General features: G+C 53.5%; 1 protein-coding gene across 5 annotated transcripts in view; it reads left to right on the plus strand.

Annotated features, from left to right (window-relative positions):
• GAS7 (growth arrest specific 7) overlaps positions 1–26,636 on the plus strand; it is a 209,908-nt gene that overhangs the window by 168,255 nt on the left and 15,017 nt on the right. For all 5 annotated transcript variants that reach the window (XM_037028282.1, XM_037028284.1, XM_037028283.1 and 2 more), the window contains 5 exons: positions 6,516–6,569; positions 11,820–11,909; positions 15,311–15,426; positions 18,201–18,275; positions 23,381–23,459. In XM_037028282.1, the coding sequence (XP_036884177.1) occupies positions 6,516–6,569; positions 11,820–11,909; positions 15,311–15,426; positions 18,201–18,275; positions 23,381–23,459 (414 nt within the window). The remainder of the gene's footprint in view (positions 1–6,515; positions 6,570–11,819; positions 11,910–15,310; positions 15,427–18,200; positions 18,276–23,380; positions 23,460–26,636) is intronic.

Here is a 26,636-nt window from a genome sequence, read left to right on the forward strand (position 1 = left end):
TTTTCAAATTTTCTGAAATGAATACATTTTACTTTTCTAGAAGGCAGATAGAATGAGCATTATTTTTAAAAAGAAGACTTTAGAGGCGAGGTACTGGTAATAAGGAATGTGGCGAGGGTCAGCTCTGGGGACCCGGGCCTGGGCAGGCCACAACTGTGCAGGAACGGTGGAGTTTGGGATGGTTGTGCCGGCAATTGTGTCCTCAAAGTAACGAGAATAAATGATGTAGTACATGGAGACAGCAAATATGCATTTGGGCACAGGTTCCCCGGACTATTGCGGGACGGCGTCCTCTCAGGCTGCGTGAGGGCCTGTGAGCCTGTGGAGTGGGCTGTCCACTAAGGTGCCAAGGCCAGTCGTGGGAATAGGAGACGCAGCTTTGGCATTTACAGACAGCGCACCTGACAGATCACCCCAAAGGATACACAGAGCCCTTCTGCCTACATGGTATTTACTCACACGATCCCAGGTTGTCTGGTATAATTAATAACCGTTATGACTTAATATTTGAAGAATGAATGAAGGAGCAAATGAACACATGGCTACCTGCAATGCAGGGTTGGGGGTGGACAAAATACCTTGTTCAAACCTACTTTGTGTGGTTATTTGCTACTTGGTAACTACCTCTGAACAAACTCATCAGGAACATTAGAATGTCGGGGGTGGCGGGGGTAGAGAGTGTACCGAATTTTTATGGAAACCCAGAGTGTGTCTCCACTCTGCTCTGTCCTGGGCAGGACTGACGACTGGGTGTCCAGCAGCCCCAGGATGCCTGTCCCTCCTTCTCCCAGCCCTGGGAGACCTTCACGGCAGGCACAGGCAGTGGTGATCTGGCGCCACCCAGTGGAAGGTTTCAAGTCTGCAGACCTGGGCAGGCTGAGTGGGTACTGGACAAATGGGGACCACCTGGTTGGAGAGGCAGGGGAATCAAAGGCTGATAGTCTCGCTAGCCTTTGTAGAAGTAGAAGCACATCCTAGCCTGTCCCCTGCCTGCCTGGCTACCTGGGTGGCTAGGGGGGGAGGCCGGGGTGGTGGAGACCCTCTCAGATCCCTTAACAGGTGTAAGGAAGGCAAGGGACCCGCCCACCAGTGCCCAGGCCCTTTTGTGACCCACCATTCCATTGTTCTGGCTTCCCTTGAACTTCTCTGCAAGAAGACACAGGAGAGGGGAAGGAGAATAGGACTAAGGGCTTGGAAACTTGATGGACCCATGGAGAATAGAGTTGGAGGTAGAGGAGGAGGTGAAATACTGAGCGCTCATCTACTTTATCCTCCTCTGCCCCGCCCCCTTCAGTAACACCCAATCTATTGAGTGTGTCCTTCTTCGCCAGGCAGAGTCACAGACAGAAGTACCCTCTGCCCTGGTGGAGGCTTATAGCTGGTGCTTAGAAAGACAGGAGACAAATGATCGTCTCCCGTCAGCAGTGGTAAGAGCTAGGGGCAGGGTGTGCTACAGGGCCCCAGGTGTGGCAGGGTGGTGGTGAGTGGGAGTGGGGATGTCAGGGAAGACTCCTTTAGGAAAGATACTTACGCTAAGACTGGGAAGGAGCAAGGGCTCAGGTTGGCAAACAGGGAAGCACATTGCAGGTGAAGGGAATCGCACATGCCGTGTCTGGAGGCAGGAAGGAGCACCATGCTTTCGGAGGGCGCACAGCGCCCAGAGCGGGCTGGGTTCACTCCCTCAGCAGCTGGGGGAGGGTGGGAGGTGAGTCTTGAGGCACCACACAGGCCTAACAGTACCGCGGAGTCATCGAGAGGTTTCAAACTGGATTCTACCTGCCCCAGGCAAGGAGGCAGGGTGGCAAGGACACACAGTGTGGGGGCTTACAGAGGCAGCTGCAAGTGGCCCCCGACCCCCGACCCCCACTGCAGTCCTCCAGGCACTGCGGTGGCCTCTCTGTGTTGGCCAGTCCCCACCACACAGTGGCAGCAGAGTGGCTCAGGCCAGGCGAGGAAAACAGGTGGAAAGCAGGCGGAATCCGGGCGAGGGGCAGATTTAAAAAAGAAAGGGAAATTTTCTAGAATCATTGGCAGAGGGAAATGAAAAGAAAAAAAAATGCTTTAATTATGGACATTTGCAAACATTTCTAGACATAGAAGGAATACTCTAATAAAGGACCATGGACCAATCATGGAACTTCAACAATTATTTAGCCAATCTTGTTTCATGTATATTCCCAGTCCTGCCCCCCCACCCCCACTGGGTCGTTTTAAAGCAAACTCCTGACATATTACAGTTTTAGCTGTAAACGTTTTATAATGTATCCAAAGAGGAAGACATAACCGCAATACCATTAGCACACTTAAGAAAACATTAATTCAGTAACATCATCTGCTACATGTAGTCCATGTTGCAAACTCCCCAGCTGTCCTCAGAAGGACTGTTGTAGCTGCCTTCCTCCTGCATCCAGGGTCCATTCAGGTTTCACTCATGGATACACTGGTTGCTACATCTCTTCAATTTCTCTCTTTAAAACATCTTTACTGAGATACAATTGACATAGCATGTAATTCACCCATTCTAAGTGTATGAGACACAATGGTTTTTAGTGTAGTCACAAAGTTGTGCCATCTTCATCACACCCAATTTCAGAACATTTTCACCACCCAAAAAAGAATTTCCCTAAGCCTTAGGCAACCGCTAATCTACTCACTGTCCCTGTACGTTTTCCTGCTCTGGATATTTCACATGAACGGCACCATTCCGCGCGTGGTCTCTTGTGTCTGGCTTCTTTCACTTAGCACACCATATCAGCCCTTCATTCCTCTTTTTTTTTGTAGCAAAATAATATTCTATTGCATGAATTTACTGTTTTATTTTAAATTATCACTTTAGTCTCTTTCCGTCTAGACTATAATTGCTATGCATGTGTTCTTTGTCTTTCCTCATATTGACCTTTTGGGGTCAGAGTCCAGGCCCACCGTCTGGCCGAGGGACACGCATTCTTGGTCTGCTTGTTTTCTTTTGCTTGGACTTGGGCTCTGCCATTTGGCCCCGAGTACCACCCGGCACCTGTTGAGTGCTCTCACCGTGTGTCTGGAGACACACACTCCCAGGTCACCACCCTGCAGGTGATGCTGAGTTTGAGCTCTTGCATGACGTGGTGATGACCAGGTGGCTCCTTCACAGGGGTGCCTTTTTGCTTTTTAATTTGTCAGCAGTTGGTGGGGTGATAGGGTGAGGCGTGCACCTGTCGTGGTCCCTAACCTTCTTTTCACTGAGAGCTTGGAGCATCCTTGATGGTCAGTTGTGGCCTGAATCTGTGCTGGTGTTGGCGTTTGCACGTGGTGATTTTCTAATTCTTTATCCACTTCCAACTGGCATTTTTCTGTAAAGAATGCTGCTCTCCCCACCCCACCCCTCTTTTGGAGTTCATCATTTGTAGTTGTTTTTTATATTCATGCTCAGATCACCCCAAATTTGGCTTGTGGGGCCCCTTTAAGCTGGCTTCTGTGCCCTGTTATTATGTCACATCGTTTTTCTTTTTGGACCCTGTCGTACCTCCCAGAGCAAAAAGCTGTTCCAGGCCCACCTGATGTGTGGGCGTAGCGTTTCCCGGGGAGCCTGAGCTCCTCCTGGTCGGGAAGAGCATTTAGAAACCAACTTCCCACTCACAGGTGTCCCCCCCGGGACTGAGGTGTCCCTCTTTCTGGGCCTTCCCGTGGATGCTGCAGGGTGTGTGTGTGTGTGCGTGCGTGTGTCACATACACATGTATATGGTGCATGTGTGGCATGTTTATGTGTCTGTGTATATGACATCAGAGCCACAGGCGCCACCTCAAAGAGTCCGTGGCCCCTGCTCAGCACGGGCTGGAGCCGCACAGCTGGTGGGGCAGAAGTGGGAAGGTGCCCCCACACTTAGAACACCATTCCCCGCCTCCCCACCGCCATTACCTGCACTCCTGCCCTGGCCCAAGTTACAGGGTGGAGGTGGCCCGTGTGTGCAGCCTCATTCCACAGAGCCTTGGACTCAGTGGCTCCACAGTCAGTGTTGGTGGGTGACGGAGATCTTTCCTGACCTCTGCAGAGACGTCCAGATATGAGAGATCATCCCAAAGGGGAGAGGTGGCAGGGGACGGAGGAAGGAGTTACTCAGGCTGGGCTTCCAGTGCCCTCTCTTTACTTGCCTGGTGACCCGGGCAGGTCAGTGGCCCCTGCATGCCTCAGGCTCACGGTCTGTGAGATAGAGATGAAGACACTGAACCTGCTGGTGTTGTGAGGGTTAAATGAGATTAAGTATGTCAGGGGCTGAGCCTGATGTCCCGTCCACCGTGAGAAGTAAGCCAGCACTGAGCAGCGGAGCTTCCTCCTTGTCCTCGTCATCCACCTTGTCCTCCTCATCCCCATGAGCAGCCGCAGCTCCGATACACAGACCTGGGGGCTGTTGCCAAGGCTGCCAGAGCGCTGGCCACCCTTCCTGGGGACCCAGAGTGGGAGCGCAGTGGGGGCGGGGAGGGGGTGATCTGTCAGCCACAGGGAGATGCCTGCAAATGGCCACTCCCAGAGCCCCCCTTCTCCCTGTATGCACAACTGACCCTTGAAGAACACGTTGTGGAGCCGGTTTGGGGGTGCTGGCCCCTGCACAGTCAAAAATCCACATATAACTTTTGACTCCCCAATAACCTGGCTACAGTCCCTCATTATCCAGGGTGGGGGGCGGGTTGGGTCTAGGACCCCCGAGGATGCCCAAACCCACACGTATGGGCTGTATGTAAAATGGTCTACATACGGCCTTCACTCTGTATTCACACGTTCCCAGCCACGGATTAAAAATACACAGTTTGAATTCGAGGATGTGAAACCTGGATATGGAGAGCGGACTGTGTATTTATTGAAAAAAAATTCACATTTAGGTGGACGGTGCAGTCCTGACCCATGTTGTTCACGGGTCACCTTGTCTCTGCTGGGCCAGTGCCTCTGCGTGAGCCCAGACCCACAAGGGCCTGGGGACAGAGCTGATGACCTGGGGTGCCCAGGGCAGGTGTGCTGGACGCACTGCTGCGCTAACGGTGACCGCAGCAGTGACCGCTCGCCAGGGCTGCCGTAGTAGGGGACTGGCCACACTTAGACCAGCGTGCCTCCGAGACATGTCCCCAGACTCTACCGGAGGCGCTGGCCCCTCAGCCCTGCCATATCGGAAGCTCTGGGAGATGCAGCTGGGAATCGATTGGGGTCAAATTGCCCAGTTAATTCGGATGCGCCCCAAAGCTTGAGGACCCTTGATAACAGGTGGTGAAACTGAGGCTCAAAGAAGCCGCGGGATGTGGCAGGATGTGAAGGCCAGTGGGTTCATGTTCTTGTCTGTGACACGAAGGACCTGTGAGGTCCTTTTTGTCTAGGCCGTCTTAGGAATCGACTTTCGTCAGTTGACTTTACTTACCAGCCAAGTAGGTCTGGGAGAGAGGGAGGGAAGGAGGTGGCCGGAAGCAGGCAGGCGGGCTCCCTGAGCTGCCTGGTTAGCAGGCGGTTCCTGAGGTGGGGCCGACCTGCAGCCGGGCTGAGCCGGGACGGGGGCTGTGGGGTCGGTCCCCAGGGCTCTCTGGAGAAGCCCCTCCGTGCTTCTTCTGGGACTTCATCTGTAAAATCCTGACGGCCACTTCCTTATATTCCACTCTAGAGAGAATAAGGACTCACAAACGGTGCCACGGGCAGTGCCTGAGGGGTGGGCTGCTTCCCAGGCCGTTGCCTGGCTCGGACAGCAGCAGACAGCACCCGCCCACCCAGAGACCTTCTCGAGTCCCTGATATGACTGCGGACAGTGCGACAGCGAAGCCGACTGACCCTCCCCTAGGGTCATGGGCTCCTGTGACCAATGCGGCATTTTCCGCTGGCTGTCCTCAATTGCCATCCCAGAACCAACCTCAGACGAGGGCCGGCTGCTGAGGGCCCATGGGTTTGAACGTACTTGGGACCCTGGTTTTCTTACAATGGGAAGACACAAAAAGGCAATTTAAAGTCAAATGAAAGGTGGAGCGCAGCTTTCCGCTGAGCAACCCCCCCAACTGTCAGGGCAGGAGAGGCGCAAGGAGGGGCCGGCGCCCCAGTACACAGGGCGCACCTGTAGGGTTGATCTGTCTGACCCGAGGGTTCAGATTGAGATGTCATGTTCTGGATGCTCCGTGCCAGGAGGTGGTGGCCTGCAGTCTACCTTAACTCTCTGCTGTCCAGTGGGTTCTGCAGGTTCAGGCAGCAAGCAGCACACGGAGCCACTTACCAGCAGAGGGCAGCTGAGGGGTTAACTTCCAAATCACAGACTGAGAAGAGGAACAGACTGGTCTGGAGCCGTTCCCCCCAGAGCCGTCAGCCCAGCATAGGAGCAGCACGGAGTCAGGGGTACTCCCTCCTGCCCCGTCCCAGAATATGGTGACTTAGGAGTTAACAGCAGGCTGAACATCTCCAAACTTCCCCAGCGCACAGCTTTGAACCAATCCCACCACCTTCAGGGAGCACGAAAGGAAAAAGAGTGTCCAATATGGAGAATAGCTTTGACGATGCTTCTTGTCTCTCCCTCCAGAACCTGGGATCCTCATCACCAGGCAGAAAGCACAGCAAGGAGAACACCCTCACGGTAAGGGCTCCCTCAGAGTGGCCACTGGCTGGGCGGCAGACTGGGGCTCTCAGCCACAGCTGGGATGTTGCCATGACAACACAGACAGCCTGCAAGTAGAAGTGATGCCCAGCCTGGAATCTGGGAAGTTCCAAAGCTTGGATGTAGCCAGAGTTCCCCCTGGGTCCCCCTTTCTGTCGGTTTCACAGCTCACTTTTCTCTCTGGGGAGCTGGTCAAAGGAGGGAGGATGCATGATGCAGAAGCCATTTCTACAGGGCGGGCAGGGGTGGGATGGAGGGGGTGGACTGTGTGTGATGTGCAAGTGACGTGGTGGGTAAATTATAGCCACAGCAGGGTTGCTATGGAGAGGGGTAGCTTCTGGAAGATGTTAAAGTTAAAAAGTAAGAGGACGATCCCTAAGAATAGAGTTCCTGGGAGTTCCTGACAGCAAGCAAATAGCTTCTGCCTGGAGTGGCCACCCACCTCCCAGGGCTCTTCCAAAGCCCACCCAGCCCCGACGTGCAAGATGAGAAGGACCCCCTCACACCCATCAGCCCTGTGCCTGGGGATGGTGGGTGCTGGGCATCAGTGTCCCCTCCAAGCGGCAGACAGGCATCCAGGTGCTGAAACTGCCCAGGATGGGAGATGGGAGCAGTGTAGTCCCGCTGTGCCACGCTGACACAGGCACAGCAGAGCTGGGAGCAGGCCGTCGCTCCACCAGGCTCCATCACACACACTTCGGAGCGTCTCTGACGTCTCTGACGGCCCCCACAGCGATGAGCCTGAGAGTGGGTGCGCTCCCTTGGCCCATGCAGGCTCAAAACCCGGCTTGGGAGGGGAATCAGGTGGGCGAACAGTAGCAGTAATCGCTGCCACCTCTGTGTGCATTTAAGATGCACAAGTGGTGGGGGCTCACTTAGCCCCCCACTCACTGGGTGAGCTGGGGGCGATGGGACCAGTGTCGTGTGGTGATCGCAAACTGGGGCTCTGAAGCCACAATGGCAGCTGTAGGGCCTGTCCCCTGGGCAGCAGCCTGGACAGGTCTCTCTGTATCTCTGTCTCGTGTCCACATCTGTGCAGCAGGCACATGGCGGGCATCCATGTCACAAGGAGGGTGTAAGGACCAAGTCCGTGTGCGGTAGCACTTAACACAAAGCCTGGCACTAGTAAGTGCTCAGTGCATACTCGTATTCTCAAAACCCTGTCGACAGGTGAGGAAACTGAGGCACAGAGCCCTACCCCGCCCAAGGCCACACAGCTGGGAACATTGGATCCCAGACCTGTGCTCTCACGCCTCACCCCAACCCTGCAGCGGACGTTGCCTCCTGAGATGGTCCACTTTTTAGCTGCATGATCATGGGCACGGGACTCAACCTCTCAGTGCCTCAGTTTCCTCACCTGTGCCTGAGCTCACACTACGTCATTGCAAATGAACGTACTAGCTCTAAAGGCTCAGGACACCAGGACACCCCGCAGCTGTCCTCATGCCCCTCCACTGCCACAGCCTCCCTCTTCCAAGGCTTGACCCTCGCACACTCCCTCTTTTCTGTCTGTCCACCAGGCCAGTCAACTGAGGGGCTCTGAGCATCGACACTATTGCCATTTCAGGTTGGGTAACTCTGCTGTGGGCGTGGAAGGGGACAAAGTTACCCTTCTCGGGCTGTAGGGTATTTACCAGAATCCCTGGCCTCTACTCACCAGAAGCCAGTAGCAACACCTTCCCAGGTATGACAACCAAAAACGTCTCCAGGTTGCCAAATGGCCCCACAGCAGGGGAGCGGGGCAGGTCACCCCAGTAGGCAGCCACGAGTTAACTTCGTAGTATTGTGAGGTCTGCCAGCAAAGTTGTCCCACACTTCGCTGCTCCTCCACTTCACCGCTTCTCCACTTCACCGCGCTGCTCCAAGCCACCATCACACCTCCTGGCCCCTGCAGAGTCTGCCCTAGCAGCTGAGGTTGGCTGCATTCTCCCACCAGTGCATGCTCCACGCTGTAGCTCACCCAGGAGTGGCTGGGTCACGTCACTTCCCTGCCAGAAACTTCCACGGCTCCCATGCCAGCGCAGTGCCCTCTGGCCTCAGTGCCATCTGCTCCCTGACTGTGACCCCTGGCCACGTGGAGCAGCAAGTTCCCAACCATGTAGTGTGCCCGCGGACACTGGGGCCCTTTTCTTCCCTGCAGGACTCTTCCCCTCCCACCCCTGTCTGACTCTTACTACTCTTATTAAATAGCATTTCCTCTGAGATTCCCCCTCCACATAGTCCCACCACCCCATGCTTATCCCAGTGCTAGATTTACCCCGAAGTATGGCAATTACTTACTTACTTGTACTCCTTCCTCACGAGGCTGTAACACCAAGGAGGGCAGGGACTATGCCTGCTGTATGTCGCCTGTGGTCATTGCACCAGGACACATTTGCCAAGAGCCATCAGGGGCCTGTGCTGTGCCCAGTACCAGGGAGACAGCAGGAAACAGTGGTCTTCCCGCCTCATGGAGCAGACAGCCTGGCAAGGAGGAAAGGCTCTAAGTAAACAGTCACGAGCAGGGTAATTACAGATGTACGTGTACCTGGTGCTGGGAAGATGTGGTGCAGTGTGTGACACCAAGCAGCCGTCCTGCGCAGCAAACAGACTGCAGGTGTTCCAGGCGCAGCAAGCACTATTGTTGAGAGTTGAGCTCTCCATTCAAGTCAGTCCTCTCCATTCAAACACTGTTGTCCTGTGGGCCTCAGCTCCCTCGCATACAGTGAATGGGGTTGCTCAGAAGATGAAGTGAGAATGCCTGTAGAGCTCTAGGCAGGGTCTGGAGTAGGGGCTCAGCAGGAATTCCAGAGTCCTTACAACTGCCTCCTGGGGGCAGAGAGTGCAGTTCTGAAGATGCCCAGCAGGGGGTGCAGGGCTTTGTGAGGATGTGGAGAGCTGGGAGTGAGAAATCCCCAAACCAGCCCACAGAGACAGGAACAGCCACCCTGGGAGCCCCAGCCAGTCCCTCCAAGAACCAGTGTCCCCACGGAATGGCAGGAGCCACAAGGGGAATGAGGCGTATCCTCCCCGATCTCCTCTCCCTGCACCCAGCTGGCTCTCCTGCAGAAGTTGCTATGGGGCTGTTTGCGGGGACCCCTGCCTTCCAGATCCATGACAGGGCTCTAGAGAAGACACTATACCACCCCAAGTGCCTTCAACCTCCAGCTTCCATGGTTCCCCATTCCCAATAGAATGTCAGTTAATGTATCATCAAGTTGGGTTGAAATTTTCATGGACTAATCATCAAGTAAACTGACGATGGACTGCGGTTGCCATTATTTGGTGAAACAAGACTAGCTGAGACAGGAAATGAGGACTCTGTGAAACTGTGGGCTCCATCCCTGGCTTCCAGGATTGCTACAAGAGAGACCCACACCACAGCCCTTGGTCAGAGGCCTGGAGGAGACTCACCTCGGGGCACGCCGTGGGGTGTCAGCCCAGAAGGAGGGTTGGGAGAGCACTGCCTGCTCCCGGGCACGGAGAGGCAGCACCGCCCCATGCAGGCTCCTGCGGGCCAGCCACACCTTGGGTCACAGTAGGTGCAGCGTTGGAAGAAAACTCTCCACTCCTCACTACAGGTGGTCCACCTTGACCTTGGTGGAATTTAGTACTGCTCGTCTTCGGGGATCTCTGGGTCATTCACGCCCCTGAACCTTCCTACCTTGTCATGCTTCTCTCCAGAGTGGGAGCCTCCTCCGGGACTTCAGCCAGGTGTCAGCGTGCGGAAGGAGGGGCTCCTTTCTTTGACTGGACTCACCCATGCTCTCCTCCCAAGATGGGGTTGGGGGTGAGCTAGATTTATTTCCCGCCATCCTGGAGCCCCTGAAACAGCCCATGGGCCTGACTCAGCTGGCATAGGAGTTGGTTTGGCTTACATTGTTGCTATTATTGGCCTTGAGTTAATTTGCCAACATTTCAAATTTGAGACACTTCACGGGAGATTCCCAATGTTAAGCTTCTCTCAAGTCATCACCTAACATGACAACATTGGACTCATTCTGGCTCTGCAACAGGAGGCAGGAACAATCTGCCCCTTGGATGGATCTCCCCAGACTCCCCCACTCCTTCCCGAAGCAGAGGCTAGTCCTTTTCCCCACACTAAGCTGCTGTTTCTGTGACCCACAGGCCCCTCACTTGCTGTGAGAGCTGCCACATGGGAGTCAGTGGCCTCTGTTCAGAACCCCAGGGATTTGCTGCCCTGTTCTTGCCTTGACTGAGTGACAGCCTCCACTTCAGCAAATGCTGGGCGGCAGTGGAGGGCCCCAGACAGACAGGGCTCAGGCCGGGCGAGGCCCTGCAGCTCCCACAAAGGACAGAGTAGCTGGCACCATGGGAGGGGACCTGTGCTTAAAGCGACATCCGCAGGATCAGTGAGTGGCAAAGCCACTCCCGCTGAACAGGGAGAGTGGGGTACTCCAGGGACACACCTGGGCGGGACAGCCTGAGCCAGGCCCCAGTACTTTCCACACGGCACTCTCCAAGCCTGCACCTGGATTCTACTTTTTAACTTCTCTTTGTTCATAGAATACATTTTATGAGATAAAATTCACAGGGTCGCTTTTCACCCCCAACCCTCAGCCACCTAATTCCTTTCCTTGGAAGCAAATGGTGTAATCAGCCTGCAGAATTCTGCCCGTAAATAACACAGATGGTGGCGTACCATAAATATTTTTCTATGCCTTGCTCGGCCCTACCCCACTGTCTGTCCTGACACACCTTCCTTCTGAAGCCACAGGAACCTTCTCTGTGTCTATCACCACGGGTACGATTCCCGTGGATGCCTATGTGTCTCATGCTTTGTTTAACCGTTGCCCTGCTGATGGACAGTGGACCTGTGTCCAGCCTTTTGCTATTGCAGGCAATGCTGTGGTGGAAAACTCTGTCTGCTTATCACCACACACCTGTGCAAATATGTCTGTATGATAGATGCTTCGGAATGCAATCGCCAGGTCGAAGGCTCTGGAAGTTTGCAACTTTGATGGGAACTGTTACTCTGCCCTCCAGAGAGCTTGCACTGAAGTCAGCCAGCCGCTCCTGGGGGAGGGGGTGAGCGCTGGTGGCCCCCCATTGGAAATGCTGGCCACTGGAACGTCTCAGGATCCCCGTGTGTGCTATCGAGCCAGCCCTGAACAAAGGCCTCTGTAGTGCTGTGTCTACAGGAACTCCTGTGTCTACAGGAGCACAGCCTTCCCTGCTTCCCCCGGCCTTCCCACCAAGCCGTTCTCTTCCCCATTCTGTGCCCTGCAGATAAACTGTGTGACCTTCCCTCACCCAGACACGATGCCGGAGCAGCAGCTGCTGAAACCGACAGAGTGGAGCTATTGTGACTATTTCTGGGTAAGTGGTGGCTCAGTTTCCCCCGCACGGTGGCCCTGAAGACCACCAGTGGACACCCAGGAGGGGTGTGAGGGGCTTGGCACTCACAACAGGGACACCTCTCCTGTTGGAACCTAAAGGGCTGGCAGCAGATCGAGCATCCAAGGCAGGAACTTAGGGCCTCTTGGAATCCAGGCCATTCTGTAAGTCTCAGCAAATGAGCCGTGTCTGGATTCCCTGAGCAGAAAGCAGGTACACCACAGGGCTGCTTCCTCTGCTGCTCAGTAAAGGCAGGGGGCAAGAATCAACTTCAGTAAGTGAATCTGGGCTCCAGAGCTGCTCTGTCACACTTGTAGGTAACCTTGAACAAGGGCTTTGCCCCTTGGGCCTCCCCGTTTCCATTGAAGTCACCAGGAGGTGGGGCTCAAGGATCTGAAGCTTTGAGGACTCTGTGGTCCCAGGATGTCCGCACATTGTTTCGTGGGCACAGAGTCCCGTTTCATCAGGCACACACAGAGCTCTGGAGTGGGTGGGGTGGCGGCCACACTACCGGATGCACTCCACCCCGCTGACCTGCACGCCTAAGTGGCTTCCATGGCAAATTTTGCTGAGTGTTTTTTCACAACTAAATATCTCTTGACAAGTGTACAGTCCCGTTCCTCAGAAACCAGTAGCAATCCTGAGCATTCGCATGTAAAAGTCAGCAATGACTTGCAAAGGGAGATCACCCCATTCTCGAGTGAGACAGTGAGGGTGGTGGCACAACCTTGTGAAAATATTAAAAAACACTGAATTGCACAGTTTTCCTCTACCCTCACCCAAGGACATGCTTACTGATTTTAGAGAGGGGGGAAGGGAGGGAGGGAAACATCAATTGGTTGCCTCTTGCATGCACCCCAACTTGGGACAGAACCTGTAACCTTGGCGTGTGCCCTGACTGGGAATCAAACTGGTGACCTTTCAGTTTACAGGATGATACTCCAACCAATTAAGCCACACTAGCCAGGGCCCAAATTGTCCACACACACACACACACACACCCCTTTGGCAAAAACTTATTAAGGAACAATAAGTAAAATAAAATAAAAACACTTTTTTCACAAAGGGGTACCAAATAGATCATCATCCCTTCTCAGATTTGCTAACCAAACATTAGATAAAAGTGCTTCTTTATTTTTACGAAATCCCTTGGGCATTAGATATTCTGTGGTTCCTCTTGCCCTCAGAAGGGGCAGCTCCTGCTGGCCCAGCTGTTTCTTCCAGGTCTTCTGGAGTCCATGCAGAGGAAGCAAACTTTGTAAAAGGGGCTCTGGCTTCGGCATCAGGGAGGCCTGAGTGGGAGAGCCCAGAGGCGAGGGTTGGCAGGGGTCAGAGTGCAAGACTCCACAGGCCCTGTAAGCACATCAGGGTTTATTCTGTAGCAGGAAGATACTGGAGGGCTGTTGGCAGAAATGGGATGTGATCTGATTTCTGTGCGTCGAGCAGGGAGGACTGTGAACCAGTAGGGGTGCAAGTGAGCAGGTGGGCACAGGACACCAGGAAGGAGCCATGGGGATGGAGGAAGGACCTGGGATTGGAGACATCACCCCTCAAAAGGAAAGAAATAGCGTTCAGGAGAGAGTAGCTGGAGCCCTGGGAACAGGCCCCTGGGGTCCTGGGATTGGCGTGGGGGGGTCGGATGGGGATATTCAGCAGCATCTAAGAGCTCACCATGTGTGAGTTAGTTCTCACCTTCATTCGAGGTCTGCGAGGACTCTGAGGTGTACTCGAGCAGTTTGTCTCCCTGACCGTCCAGGCCCTTTCCTCTCAGAGAAAGCTCTGTGCCAATGCGGTCAGTAAAGCCTACTTCTTCAGGCTGGTCTCTCCAGGGTGGAGAGTCACTCAGAATATTCATCCTATGTGAGGGCAAACTGGGGCTCAGTGTTTTGCTTTTTTATCAAGATGTAGCATTTATATGATGAAAGGCACAAACCTTAAATGTGCTCAAGAGACTTAATTGGCCAGAGCAGCCCCACTGCGACGGGGTGCACTCCAGTGGCACAGACTCCCTGTCACAAGAGATACTGCAGAGAGATACTGCAGTGCGGCAAAAGGGCCACTGAGGCGAGGACCCTGCGTGGGGAGGGAGCGGGGGTGTCCGTAACACCTTCCATCTGCTCCACAGGGGCTCTCTCCAAGCATCACCAGCTCCATTCCATTCCCCTCCCTTAAAATGTCCATTCTGGGATTTAGTGATGGAAACCCCTGTTTCAGGGGCAGGGGCCCAAGGACGTGGCCTAGGGTCAGAGACCTGACCGAGGCACGCAGTGGCTGAGCCGACCCAGGGCCAGGATTCCCACTGGTGCGCCTGAACCTCTCTGTGGTGTTGAAGGGCATATTTTTTAAACTCCTTCCATTAAATATCAAAGCATTTGCCCCTGGAGTCCTAGTGTGTGGAGGCTGTGATGGAGGAGGTACCTGGGGGTTCTGAGAGTCCTGTGGCTGTGAGGGCTGCGATGCGTGTCCAGGAGGCAGGCCAGGCTTCGGGGGGTTGGGGAACCAGAGGGGTAGGGGGAGAGCAGAAAGACATATTCTGGAAGTGCACACGAAACAAAGCAAAAGCATTTAATTTTGAAATTTGAGGAGTATTTGCTTGCAAAGTGAATTGGCTACTAAGTTTCCATTTCATTGACTTGGCCATCTTTTCTGAGTCCTGACTTTTAGTTCAAAGTAATAGTAGATAGTATTGACTGAGTATGCGCCGAGCCATTTCCATGTATTTATCCTGAAGTGACCCTCTGCAGTGGGTGCCATTATGTTGCCAGTGTCCCTGATGAAGCAGCCCAGGTGTGGAGGGAGCGAACCCTTGTTGCTGAGATGCCCCAGCTGGGGTGCCGGCACTGGCCGCCTGCCCTTTCCCACTCTGGTTTCTCTTCAGTCCAGTTTCTATCCAGAAGCCACTATGACCTTCTATGAATGCAGATTGGAAGATGTCCCTGCCTGGCTGGTGCAGGAAGCTGACAGGAGATGGAATGGTTTAGGGTTGGGAGCACCTGCACCCAAGGACACAGACTGCTGCATCTTGGAGTCAGGATGCCAAGACTCCCCAGAGGGTCTAGCCAGCCTCAGCAGCCACCTGACTGAAAGTATCAGGCCACTGGGGATTAGACCTGTGCTCTTGGCCACCTGCCCTTCCTCCTCTCCTTTGCAAGGTGGGAGGATGAGGGGCCTGGATGTGGGGTGGCAGCAGCAGTAAGGGCTTAAGCGTCAGAGAGCACATGGGAGCAGGTCACCAGGAGTGTCACAAGTCAGAGCAGCCAAGGCTGGCGCTTCTGTCCTCCCTCTCAGGCTGCCAGGACTGTCTGGGTCCCCTCAGGGGTGTGTCTTCCCTATGTTCTGTTCCCCATGGTCACTGAAACTCTCTGCCTCCACTTTCTTTCTAGGCTGATAAGAAGGACCCCCAAGGCAATGGCACCGTGGCTGGGTTTGAACTGCTGCTCCAGAAGCAATTGAAGGGCAAACAGATGCAGAAGGAAATGTCAGAATTCATTCGGGAAAGGTGAGGCCTGGGCCCTCCCAGCTCCGGGCACTGGTGGCAGTGTCTGTGTTGGCCCCTTAGCCTGAGGGGACTGAGAGCAGCAGGAATGAGCCCTGCACACCCAGCTCTGGGTGTGGTTAGCACCAAGGGGAGTGTGAGACTGGAGTCACAAACTCATGGCCCTCAGGACAGATCTGGCCAGCAAATGTGTTGTTTTGGCCTGTGCAATGGTTTTAAAGATTTGAACCAGCATTTTTCAAATTGGTAGATTTTCACATTAAGATCTGGATATCTAGCATCTCTGGAGAAAGCAGAGAGTGGCTCTGCATCCCCAGTTTGCCTCAGTTTCCGCCACTCCCTTCTGTCTCCCACAGACTACTTGGCTCCTTTACTTACCTGCATGGCCCTCCTGGAGCCCTGTCCCTTAGCATGACAAAAAAGGAGGGTGTTACATTTTTGTTCATCTTTGAACCAAATCTGTGTCCTGGACCTGGACATACAGAACTGCACCCCCCTCCCCCAATCCCAGCCCTGCCTCAGGGAGCCCAGTCCAATGGGAGAGTCAGCGAAGGTGAGCTTGAAAAGTGCAAGGACTATGGTAGTGATTTAGAGGAACCAGGTGGGAAGACAATGAATTCAGCCTGATGGAAGTAGGAAAAGCTACGAAAAGAAGTAGTTCTTTTTCTGTCTCCCTCTCTCCAAGTGTTGAAACCCTGGTAAGCACAACTCACGTACACTCCCCCCACATGCTCGCGAGTGCACACACACACACACACACACACACACACACACAACTTCCTCTCTGGAGTTCCCAGAGCACACTGGAAATACTTATAGTAATTGGCAATACATTTGAAAATATTTCCTTTTTAGCTGTAACAACAATAAGCAAGTAACAATTCTTTGGCATCTTAAAGCATCTCTTCTTTTACTTGCCCCGTTTTCTGTTTGTATAGTGAAATCTTTATTTTGTGACACATTGAACTGGTAGGGAATTGAGAGGTTGCATAGCTCAGGTGCAAAAAAAAAATAGCATAAAACAGGCAAATAGGAAAATGGTTATAAAAGCTGCAGTTTGAATACACTTATGGTTTATACTTTTGCTAAAATGTCAGGGTTGCAATACATTGGAACCTGCCAGTTGAGAACTCTGGTCTTTCCTGAGATGTGTAATTTCTCTCAGTCCACCTTGGGGTCTCATAAAGAGGGCCTGTCAGAGCCCAGAGAGACGCAGAGTGGAGAACACACAGGGTAGGGGACAGGTGAGGGTAGGGGGCAGGTGACAGTGGTTGGCTATGGCCTCAGCATGAGGAGGTGGGCAGGAGGTGCAGGTGAGGCAGGTGCTGGCACTAGGGGTGACGTTCTGGAAGCAGACGGGCCTCATGCCTGGGGCACGTGGTTGTCCTTGAGACCTTTGGAGACCTGCAGTAGAGAGTGGGATCTGGTAAGGTCTGTCTTCCAGAGAGAGCCCTNCTAAAATGTCAGGGTTGCAATACATTGGAACCTGCCAGTTGAGAACTCTGGTCTTTCCTGAGATGTGTAATTTCTCTCAGTCCACCTTGGGGTCTCATAAAGAGGGTCTGTCAGAGCCCAGAGAGACGCAGAGTGGGGAACACACAGGGTAGGGGACAGGTGAGGGTAGGGGGCAGGTGACTGTGGTTGGCTATGGCCTCAGCATGAGGAGGTGGGCAGGAGGTGCAGGTGAGGCAGGTGGTGCAGGTGAGGCAGGTGCTGGCACTAGGGGCGACGTTCTGGAAGCAGACGGGCCTCATGCCTGGGGCACGTGGTTGTCCTTGAGACCTTTGGAGACCTGCAGTAGAGAGTGGGATCTGGTAAGGTCTGTCTTCCAGAGAGAGCCCTTGGCTACAGGCTGGAAGCTGTTGGCTGGCTGTCCCTGTCACCCTGAGGAGGGCGGGGCTCGAGGCAGAGACAATAGAGAGGAAGTGGTGACTGCAGAAGACCTGGGGGCAGCCAGAGAGGCCACTGAGAGCGAAGCAGTGCCAGAAGGGACAAGACTGTGGGTCTCTCAGTGCCGAATCACGAACTAATAATTACTCGGTTAGGCCGCCCTTCTGAGCAGCAGGAAGCAAGCACTGAAGCCCTGAGAATGTCTCTGGGGTTCTCCCCATTTGCCGAGTGATGGACCAGGGGCAGAATACCTCCAACAACACATTGGCCACGGCTGCGCCAGATAACACAGAACACTCCCCGGAGAGTTGCCTTGGAAGAGTGTTGGGGCCTAGGAGCCAAATTCAAGGCAGCTTTCCTCTCTGGGGAAGTAGAATCAGCCAGCTCTGGGCACTGCCTGGTTTCCATGGAAATAATCATGCCCTACAGGCTTGACAGTTACAGCCGTTGGGGGCTGGGAGACAGTAAGGAGCACTTCATTTTATGCCAACTCGGAGGGCCTAAACCCAGAGCTCTGGGGCTAGAAGGGAGAAGGCAGCACTGGGCATCCCTGTGGCCTGTCACAAGTCACATTCATTCACTTAAGGGTCTCCGGTGTATGCAGCCTGCATTAGGAGCTGTGCAGATGACAGCTTCTCATTTGCACAACCTGGAGAGACAGCTGGGAACAGCCCATTTGGTGGATGAGGAGGTTCAGACCATTTCATTTATTCATTCCTTCAATAGATATTTACTAAGCACCTACTGTGTGCCAGGTAGACCAGAGCCATGTACTCTCAGAGCTTATGGTCTGATGGGTCCCTTACCTGGTTAAGAAGCAGCAGGACTGCAGGTTAGACTCATAGTCTAGCACTGCAGAGCTGACGTGGGGTTTCCTCCCTTTGCAGGATAAAGATTGAAGAAGAATATGCAAAGAATTTAGCTAAGCTCTCCCAGAACTCCTTGGCTGCGCAGGAGGAAGGGTGAGTGGGGAGGGCTGTGATGGGAATGGGGAGGGAGAGGAGGCACTCAGGAACAGGGACCCCTTTCCACTTTCCACTGATTCCTGCCGTGGGCCCTTGGGATGGGGAAGTCTTCACAGGCCTGGCTTCAGGTGGGCACCCAGGACTCCAGCTGTGGACACGCAGGTTCAAAGTTAGCACTCCCACACTTGTGGCCAGGGGCTTCCTGACATGTGCTTGATTATGTCAGGTCCCCTCTGTCCCTTCCCCTGGGAGCTGGGCACCAGCCCCCAGATGCCCACGCCTGCTTCCCTTTCTCTGAGAGCAGGCTGGCAGGAAACTGGGTGTGAGAGGATTCTGCACCCAGCCCCCTGTGTAGAGTTCTCTCCTGTGGCTCGGGGCCAGGCTCCCCTCCCCCTCCAGCTGAATAGTCCAGACCTCCTAGGGTGGGACTGGGCTGGGGGATGCTGAGCCCCTCGCTCCCAGCCCCAGAAGGATCCCTCGTGGAGGCAAGACTGCAGCCTTCTCTGCTCTGTCTTGTTAACGATGAGTTTTCAGCCTGCTGGTGGGGGTGTAAAACAGTACAACCACTGTAGAAAGCACCTTGGCGGTAACACAGAAAAACTAAACCTAGAATCTCTGTATGACCCAGCAATTCCACTCATAGGTTTATACCCAAAAGAGCTGAAAACAGATATGAAAACAAATGCATGTGCATGAATGGTCATAGCAGCCTGATTCTCAATAGCCAACAGGTAGAAACATCCCAAATGTCTATCAAAACAAATTATGATATGTCCATATTGGGTATAGGATGGAATATTATTTGGCCTTAAAAAAGAATGAAGTATGGATCCATACTACCATGTGGATGAAGTGAAAGAAATAGGACACTGAGATTTCATGTTATATTACTCCATTTATATGAAATGTCCAGAATAAATTCATAGAGACAGAACGAAGATTGGTGGTTGCCCAGGTTTGGGGAGAAGGAGGATGGAATGGGGATTAACTGCTTAACAGGCATGAGGTTTCTCCTCATGGGGGTGTGTATAAATCTGCTCGGGCTGTTGCAGTGGAACATGATTGGCTGGGTGGCTTAAAAACCTCACTTCAGTTTATCGTGGTTCCAGGGTCTGGGAGCCCAACAGCACAGTGCCAGCAGGGCTGGTGTCTGGGGACAGCCTGCCTCTTTGCTGGTAGCCACCCTCTGGCTATGGCCTTTCCCAGTGAGGAGAGAGAGTGGGTGCTTTAGTGTCTCCTCTTATGAAAACTCCAATGTTGTGGGACCAGGGCCCCACCCTTATGACCCCACGTAACCTCAGTGGCTGATGTAAGTAGGGCCGTCTCCAACTAACAGTTGCACTGGAGGTGAGGGCTTCAACACAGGAATTTAGGAAGACACAGCCTTCAGTTCATAACAGGGTGAATAAAATGGCTCAGCCCCGGCTGGTGTGGCTCAGTGGGTTGAGTGCTGGCCTGCAAATCAAAGGGTCAACCGTTTGATTCCCAGTCAGGGCACATGCCTGGGTTTCAGACCAGGTCCCCAGTAGGGAGCACACAAGAGGCAACCACACATTGCTGTTTCTTTCCCTCTCCCTCCCTTTCCCTCTGGCTAAAAATAAATAAAATCTTTAAAACAAACAAAACAACAAAAAAATGTTCGGAACTAGACAGAGTTGGTGGCTGCACAACATGGCGAACATACTAAATGCCACCGGATCGTCCTCATTAAAATGCTTGCTTTTATGTCGTGGAGCTCCCACCTCAATAACAGGCACGAAGACTCAGGAAGTCAGAGTTGAAGGGTCCCTGAGGCCCCTACCCGGTCCAGCCTCCCTCCAGCGCAGTGTCTGAATCTCCTCTGAGAGGAAGGGGCGTTCTGTGGTGGGATGGTTGTGGCGGTCAGAGAGCTGTGGTAGTAAACAAGTCCAGATCCGCTCGCATGGCTTGAAATCCCTCAGGGGACGGGGCTTTGCCAACCAAATGTGGCTTTAATTAAGGCCTCTGCATGGGCTCACGACGCAGCCAGCAGGCCGCCTCCGAGCGGTTTTCACCAACCTGCCGGCCACAGGCCACAGGGTGGCCCTGCAGGGCCAGTGTCTCTTCCACAGACATAAATGAGGTTACCTCCAGCCGCTTTTGCTCCATGCGCTGGGCTGAGGGCAGGAAAAAGGAGCATATGGAAACTGCCCTACCAGCCTGGGCAGGGGGCTTTTCTAGTCATCTCCATGCCCTGCGACGCCAGCGCTGCCCTGGAGTCTTCCCGCTTCCGCCCCCTCAGCCTGGGCTGCTGCCAGGGACACTGTGTTCTGCCAACACGCGCAGCATATGCTCCCAGCCGAGTGGGCCAGGCCTGCACGACCGTGCTGTACACACGTGCGCCCACAAACTTGGGACAACAACACACACTCACGTACGTGCATCAACACCACTCATCGCCAACATGGGGGTGAACACATGCCCATCACCACTGCACACGCACACTCACCCCATGCACACACTGCTCCCAGCAGGCACTGTCAGGGGCAGGGTAACCTGTGGGCCCCCACCACAGTGTGCAGAGGCTCTGTTTTGCATTTACACACAGCTTTGGGCAGTAGCCCAGTCCATGCTGAAACTTTCAAAGTGCAGTGCTGGAGCCTAGAAATGAGGGGTAGCCTAGGAAAGTGCCAGTGGGGAGACTGGAGCTGTTTTTGCCACTGGAGTGCTGGGTCCAAATTAGATTCCACAGGATATGTGCACATTGGAGAATAAACAGACTCAGGTTGTTCATTCTGCCTTCAGAGTTCCTCTCCTGGGTGGAAAGGAAATAGGATTTGGGTCTTCACTGGGTGGTAATTGTGACAGTATCATGCATTTTGATTCGGCATGCCACGGACTGTATATTGAAACAGCAATATATCTCAGATTTTTATCAACCTCTTATCAGCTGAAAGATTTCCCTTCAAATGAAAAAAAATGTAAATTGCTTTATTCTAAATTGCGAAGTGGCCCCAAGGGGCCCGGAATATTAGGGCTGGCTCAAACAGACCCATTTTTTAAAGATTTTATTTATCTTATTTTAGAGAGACGGGAAAGGAGGGAGAAAGACAGGGGGAGAAACATCCACATGAGAGAAAAACATTGATCAGTTGCCTCTCACATGCACCCCAGCCGGGGACTGGGCTACAACCCAGGCATGTGCCCCGACCTGGGGATCGAACTGACAACCTTCCACTCTGCAGGACAACACTCACCCAGCTGAAGCAAGCTGCTCAGGGCTTAGACAGACCAATTGAAGGTATAGAGTGACATCCTCCCACCTGTGAATATCTGTCTGGAGGTGGAGATGAGGACATTGTTCTGATCCTGAAACCACTTCCTCCTTTCCGTCTGATAGCCCTCAGATGACACTCCCAGGCCACCACTGTGGTCATTACACCAGTTACTGACCACATGCTCCGCTGGTGGTGGACGTGTGGATTCTCAGTACTACCCAGGGCCTTTTTGGCTTGTGGGCTCTTCTTTCGCCTTCCGCAGGCTCATGTGTGACTCAGCTGCAGGGATGACCCCTCCCTCTCCATCGCCCTTTAGTCAGGTTCCCTCCTCTCTCTGGACCGCATCTGTTGGCTGTGTACCATGCTGATGTTCACTTTTGGTCTGTGATCCGTCTTGAGATAGGCCATGTGTATGGCATAAGGTCAGGGTCAAGATGCTTTTTCCCCGGTGGATAGGCAGTCATGCCTGCACCATTTGTTAGAAGACCGTCCGTCCTCCTTTGAGGTAATTTGGCATTCTTGTTGCACATCAATCACCCACATCTGTGAGTCTGTTTCTGGACCCGATATTGCATTCACTTGTCTGTATGGTGACCTCATCTGCTTCCACCCCCTCCTCACCCAGCCTTGGACCTGCTGCCCTCCTATCAGAGCAGGTGAGGAGCCGGGCCACCCCAAGCTACCCCCACACAGCTCCCTGGAGCTTGGACTCTGAATCCAACAGAAATGTCAACAGCTCGGGTGGCCCCATTTTTCACTCCGTCTCTTTTCTGGTGGGCTCCCTGGCTGAGAGCACCCAAGGGGACCCTTTTTTGCTGGCAGGCTCCTAGATAAAGTGAGTCAGTCATCTCCCATAAACACCCACCTCAACCTGAGCCAGCACCGCAACCAGACAGGCCTGGGCCATGATCAAAGGGATCGGTGCTGTTCTGTTGGGTAATTCTCAGAGCTGCTGGCTTCTCCACTCGAAGCCCAGGAACCTCACAGCAGGCTCTCTTTTAATCAGCTTTTCCACTCCAGTTTAATGAATTCTCTGGGGCAAGTGGCGTTTTGACAAAATGAAGTGAACTGCACATTCAGCCTGGGATTACTGGCCGGGTGTAGAGGTCCCAAGCGAGGTCTCAGGATTATTTGGAAGGTTGGCGAGGTTGCAGAGCTGCGAATAACCTGCAGTCCAGTCTTGGGGACCTCAGGAGACTGCTCCTACTTGAAGCATCCTGGAGTGGAAAGTGGTTTGGCACAGAGGACCGACCTGCCGTTTTCTGTTAAAGCTGTCTGCAGAGCTGGGGTCGCAGTTCAGAACTGGTGGCAGCGAGGGCCACCCCCCTGCTGCTGATGGCGGAGAGCCTGCTCTGCTACATGGGCGTCCCCAGGAGGTCCCTAACCCAGATGGCCCTCCTTTGCTCCTCCTGGAAGCCAGACTGTTGGAGGCGGGCCTGTGTGCAGGCTGTGTGGTACCTTCCATGTGAGGAGGGCCGTGCCCTGGGAAGGCGTCTGTCTTCCCTCTGTGATTTACCAGCAGGTGTTTGTGCCCTGTCAGCAAACTGGGGAGAGCTAACTTGAAGGCAGGGAGGGAGCAGTCAGCCTGCTCTGGAGGCCCTCCCTGCCACTGCACCCCACTGTCCTTGCATCTCCCCAAGTTCTCTGGGTTTCTGGATGACTTCCCCCAGGCTGCCTCGGTCTCTTCTCGCAGCTCCTTGGCTCAGTCTGGGATGGCTTGGGTGGAAACGCTGTGCTCAGGTTTGTCAGGTCCCTGGCCTCTGCCCCATCCAAGCCCCAGTCTCCGGGGTGGTGTGCTTCCCCAGGACTCGGGGTCTCAGACGTCAGTCACTGTCTGCAAGCCTGACAGTCTGCTTCGTGTTGCAGCTCCCTGGGAGAAGCGTGGGCGCAGGTGAAGAAGAGCCTCGCAGATGAGGCAGAAGTTCACCTCAAGTTCTCTGCCAAGGTAACCACTTCCTGTGGCCTCTGTAGGTTGTTGGTCTTCCACAGAGGTGCACTGCTGAAGCCTTCCCAGCTATCTCTCCCCTGTGTAGTGTTGACCAGATTCTGTGATGTGAACTTCCAGAGTTGAGGAGAGATACACAGTGGCACCCCATTGGACAGTGTGTCTACCATACGGCACAGCAGTGTTAGGAACGAGAAGTTTCCATCAAGGGCACAGATGCTAGTAAAATGTCATGGGGCAGTGATACGTGCTGAGAACCTAGGACCCTCGCTTTTAATATAATTTAGTAATTTTTAATGTAGATCATTTAATTTCTTTTTAATCCTCACCTGAGGATATGTTTATTGATTTTAGAGAGGGAATAGAGAGAGAGAGAGAAAGAGAAACACTGATATGAGAAACATTGATGAAAGAGAAACATCAACCACTTGCCTCCCATACCCTGACTGGAGATCAAACCCACAACCCAGGTATGTGCTCTGACCAGGAATTGAACCCACAACCTTCTTGGTGTATGTGACAATGCTCTAACCAACTGAGCCACCCAGCCAGGGTGAGGTCATTTAATTTTTAATACTGGCTGTCTTTAGCAACCAGCTCATAAAATCCCTACAGATGTAGCACTTGGGGCCAGTGTCAGCCTCCCCAGCACCCCTCTGCGAGAAGGGCAGAGTCCCTCAGCTCCTCGGGTAAACTTGTGAATGGTGGAACCCAGCCGGGCTTTCAAAAGAATGCATTTTCTACTACTTCTTGGTGTCCCAAGAGACTGCACTATGCCAAGAAAAATTTTTTTCTTTTTTCTTTTTTTCGGTTTTCTTTGTTGGGTTTGTAACAAAATTTCAGACCCGGTAAGTGAGGCTTCTGTCACTGCATCTAAAGACTCAGCTCCATGACCCTGAGGTTCTGTTCTGTCCGCTCTGTGCTCCATACTCAGGGTCATGCCTAACGCGTGGTGGATGCACAGTCACTGTTTTCTGAAGCAGTGAATGAATGGGACCCTCCCACTGTCTCCTCTTGACCCCCTACTGCTTTCAGACCTCCTTTTTCTCAGGGTTTCTCCATGTTTCCAAATGACCCCCTCGTCCCCACTCCCTGGCTCATACCTGCAAGTGTTCTTTTGGGCTTTTAGCAACTTTTCAGGGGAAAAGTAAACCAAGTGTCTGAGTGAAATAATTCATACTCCAGTGTGCACAGCTGGTGGGATGCCCACGGCCATGCTTGCTCTTAAAAGGAGGAGAGACCTGGGAGAGCACCACTCCCAGTGGCCTGGGCCCCCAGGGACCCACACTCTTCCTCCTGCCCTCCTGCCGTCACCGGGCAGACATCAGGGCCTGAGAGGCCACTCGGACCAAGTGCTTAACCTCTCTGAGCCCCATTTTTAAGTGAGGGGACACACTACCTCCTTTCCTACTGGATGGTACTATATCCCCCCAGCGATGGCTGCTTCTTCCCAGGGCTTCCACCCTGCTTCTTCCCGGGGCTCTGTGCTCATGGGCCCTGTCTCTTTTCTGGTGATTTCCCCATAGCAGTCGCAGCTCTGGGCCTTGGGGTCCCCACAGGATGTGTGCTGTCGGAGGACAGGGGCCGGCTCCGTGCCAGGCCTCCCCACCCCCTCTCACAATGGTTCCCTGCGCACAGAGGGCAGAAGGAGTGACTCAGGTGGCTAAGACACATGAGGGATGGAAGGAGAAACAGCGCTACACCAGCTCCTCACTGCTCAAGGACGTTAGTGCCCTGAGAGCTAGCTGACATCCAGGTGGGAGTGAGAATTCCTGGCTGACAGGAGCACACTCACCTCTGGCACCAAACATTTCAGGAGGAAATTGCCGCTCAAGCTCCAGGAGAAAGGGGAGCTCAGTGGAATAGGCTCTTGTCTGCCTCACATACACTGAAGCAAGCTATTTTCAGGCTGCAGGTCAGGTAGTGTTTCTTGTAGGTCTCCCTTCTGTCCCAGCCCCTAGCAGCTCTGTTCTCTGGGGACAGAGCCCTCCTTTGACTGGCGCCTGAGTGGGAGAGGGATGGGAAGGCTGCTGGGGTGAGTGGGGCTGGGAGCTGCCTGTGCCTCTGAAGGGGCCCCCTGGTGGGTCCCCGGTCCTAGGGGCATTTACTTCCCTTCAGCAGGACCCCTGCTTCTGGATTGTTCATAGAGTGCTCAGGTGCCTAAACATTCTTCCATGCTCTGTTTTTCTCTATTTCCTTTTACAATGACTACTTCTGGGCACCAGAGGGTTTTCCCCACAGTGGCCAGTTCTGACCCTAGCGGGGTGTCCTGCAGTGTACCTCAGTTCCATACTAACTGCCTGACAGTGGCATCAGACCCCACAGGGTGAGGGCACAGCCCCACAAGACTGCCAGTTGCAAGCAGTGGGTCCCCAGGTTACCCACACTTGTGTTGACTTGGCTACAAATCAGGGGCTCACACAACCCCCTCTTCAGGTTTGCTGCTTAGCTAGAACAGCTCACAGAACTCAGGGAAACACTTAACTTGGGTTTACCAATATATTACAGATTCAAGGATGTGAGGTGATGCAGGTAAACAGCAAGGTAAAGAGGTACAGAGGGCAAGGTCTGGAAGGGTCCTGAGCCCAAGAGCTTCTGCCCCTGTGGGGCTGGGTGTGTCTCCCTCATGGCACCTGGACGTGTTCACCAGCCCAGAAGCTCCCTGGGTACTGCAGTGGAGAGATTTTTATGGAGGCGTCACCATGCAGACACAATTGATTCCTAAATTAGTCTCCAGCTTCTCTCCCCTCCCCAGACGTTGGGGAATGGGGCTGAAAGTCCCGAGCTTCCAGTCGTGGCTTGGTTTTTGTGCAGACCAGCCCCCATCCTGAAGCAACTCGGAGTCCACCTCCTTAGAACAAAAGAGGCTCCTATCACCCAGGAAATTCCAAGAGATTCAGGAACCAGGGTCACGGACCAAATATTAAAACAAAACATGCCCCTGGCACTTGTATTGCTTAGAAGATCACAAAGGTCTTAGGCACTCCAGCCAGGAGCAGAGGACAAGCACTGAAATACAAGTATTTGTCGCCGTATCACAGAATCTCAGTCCTGTCAGTGTTCTCGGTAGTTACATGCAGCACGGAACTCATTTCTCACTTTATCAACCTGCCAGACAGCGTCTCCCCTTCACAGCGAGAATGGGTAGGGGAGGCCACACCCCAGCTGAGAGGGCTC

The sequence above is a fragment of the Sturnira hondurensis genome, unplaced genomic scaffold (genome assembly GCF_014824575.4).
Source record: "Sturnira hondurensis isolate 20B ecotype Veracruz unplaced genomic scaffold, ASM1482457v3 Scaffold0019835, whole genome shotgun sequence".
Classification (NCBI taxonomy): domain Eukaryota; kingdom Metazoa; phylum Chordata; class Mammalia; order Chiroptera; family Phyllostomidae; genus Sturnira; species Sturnira hondurensis.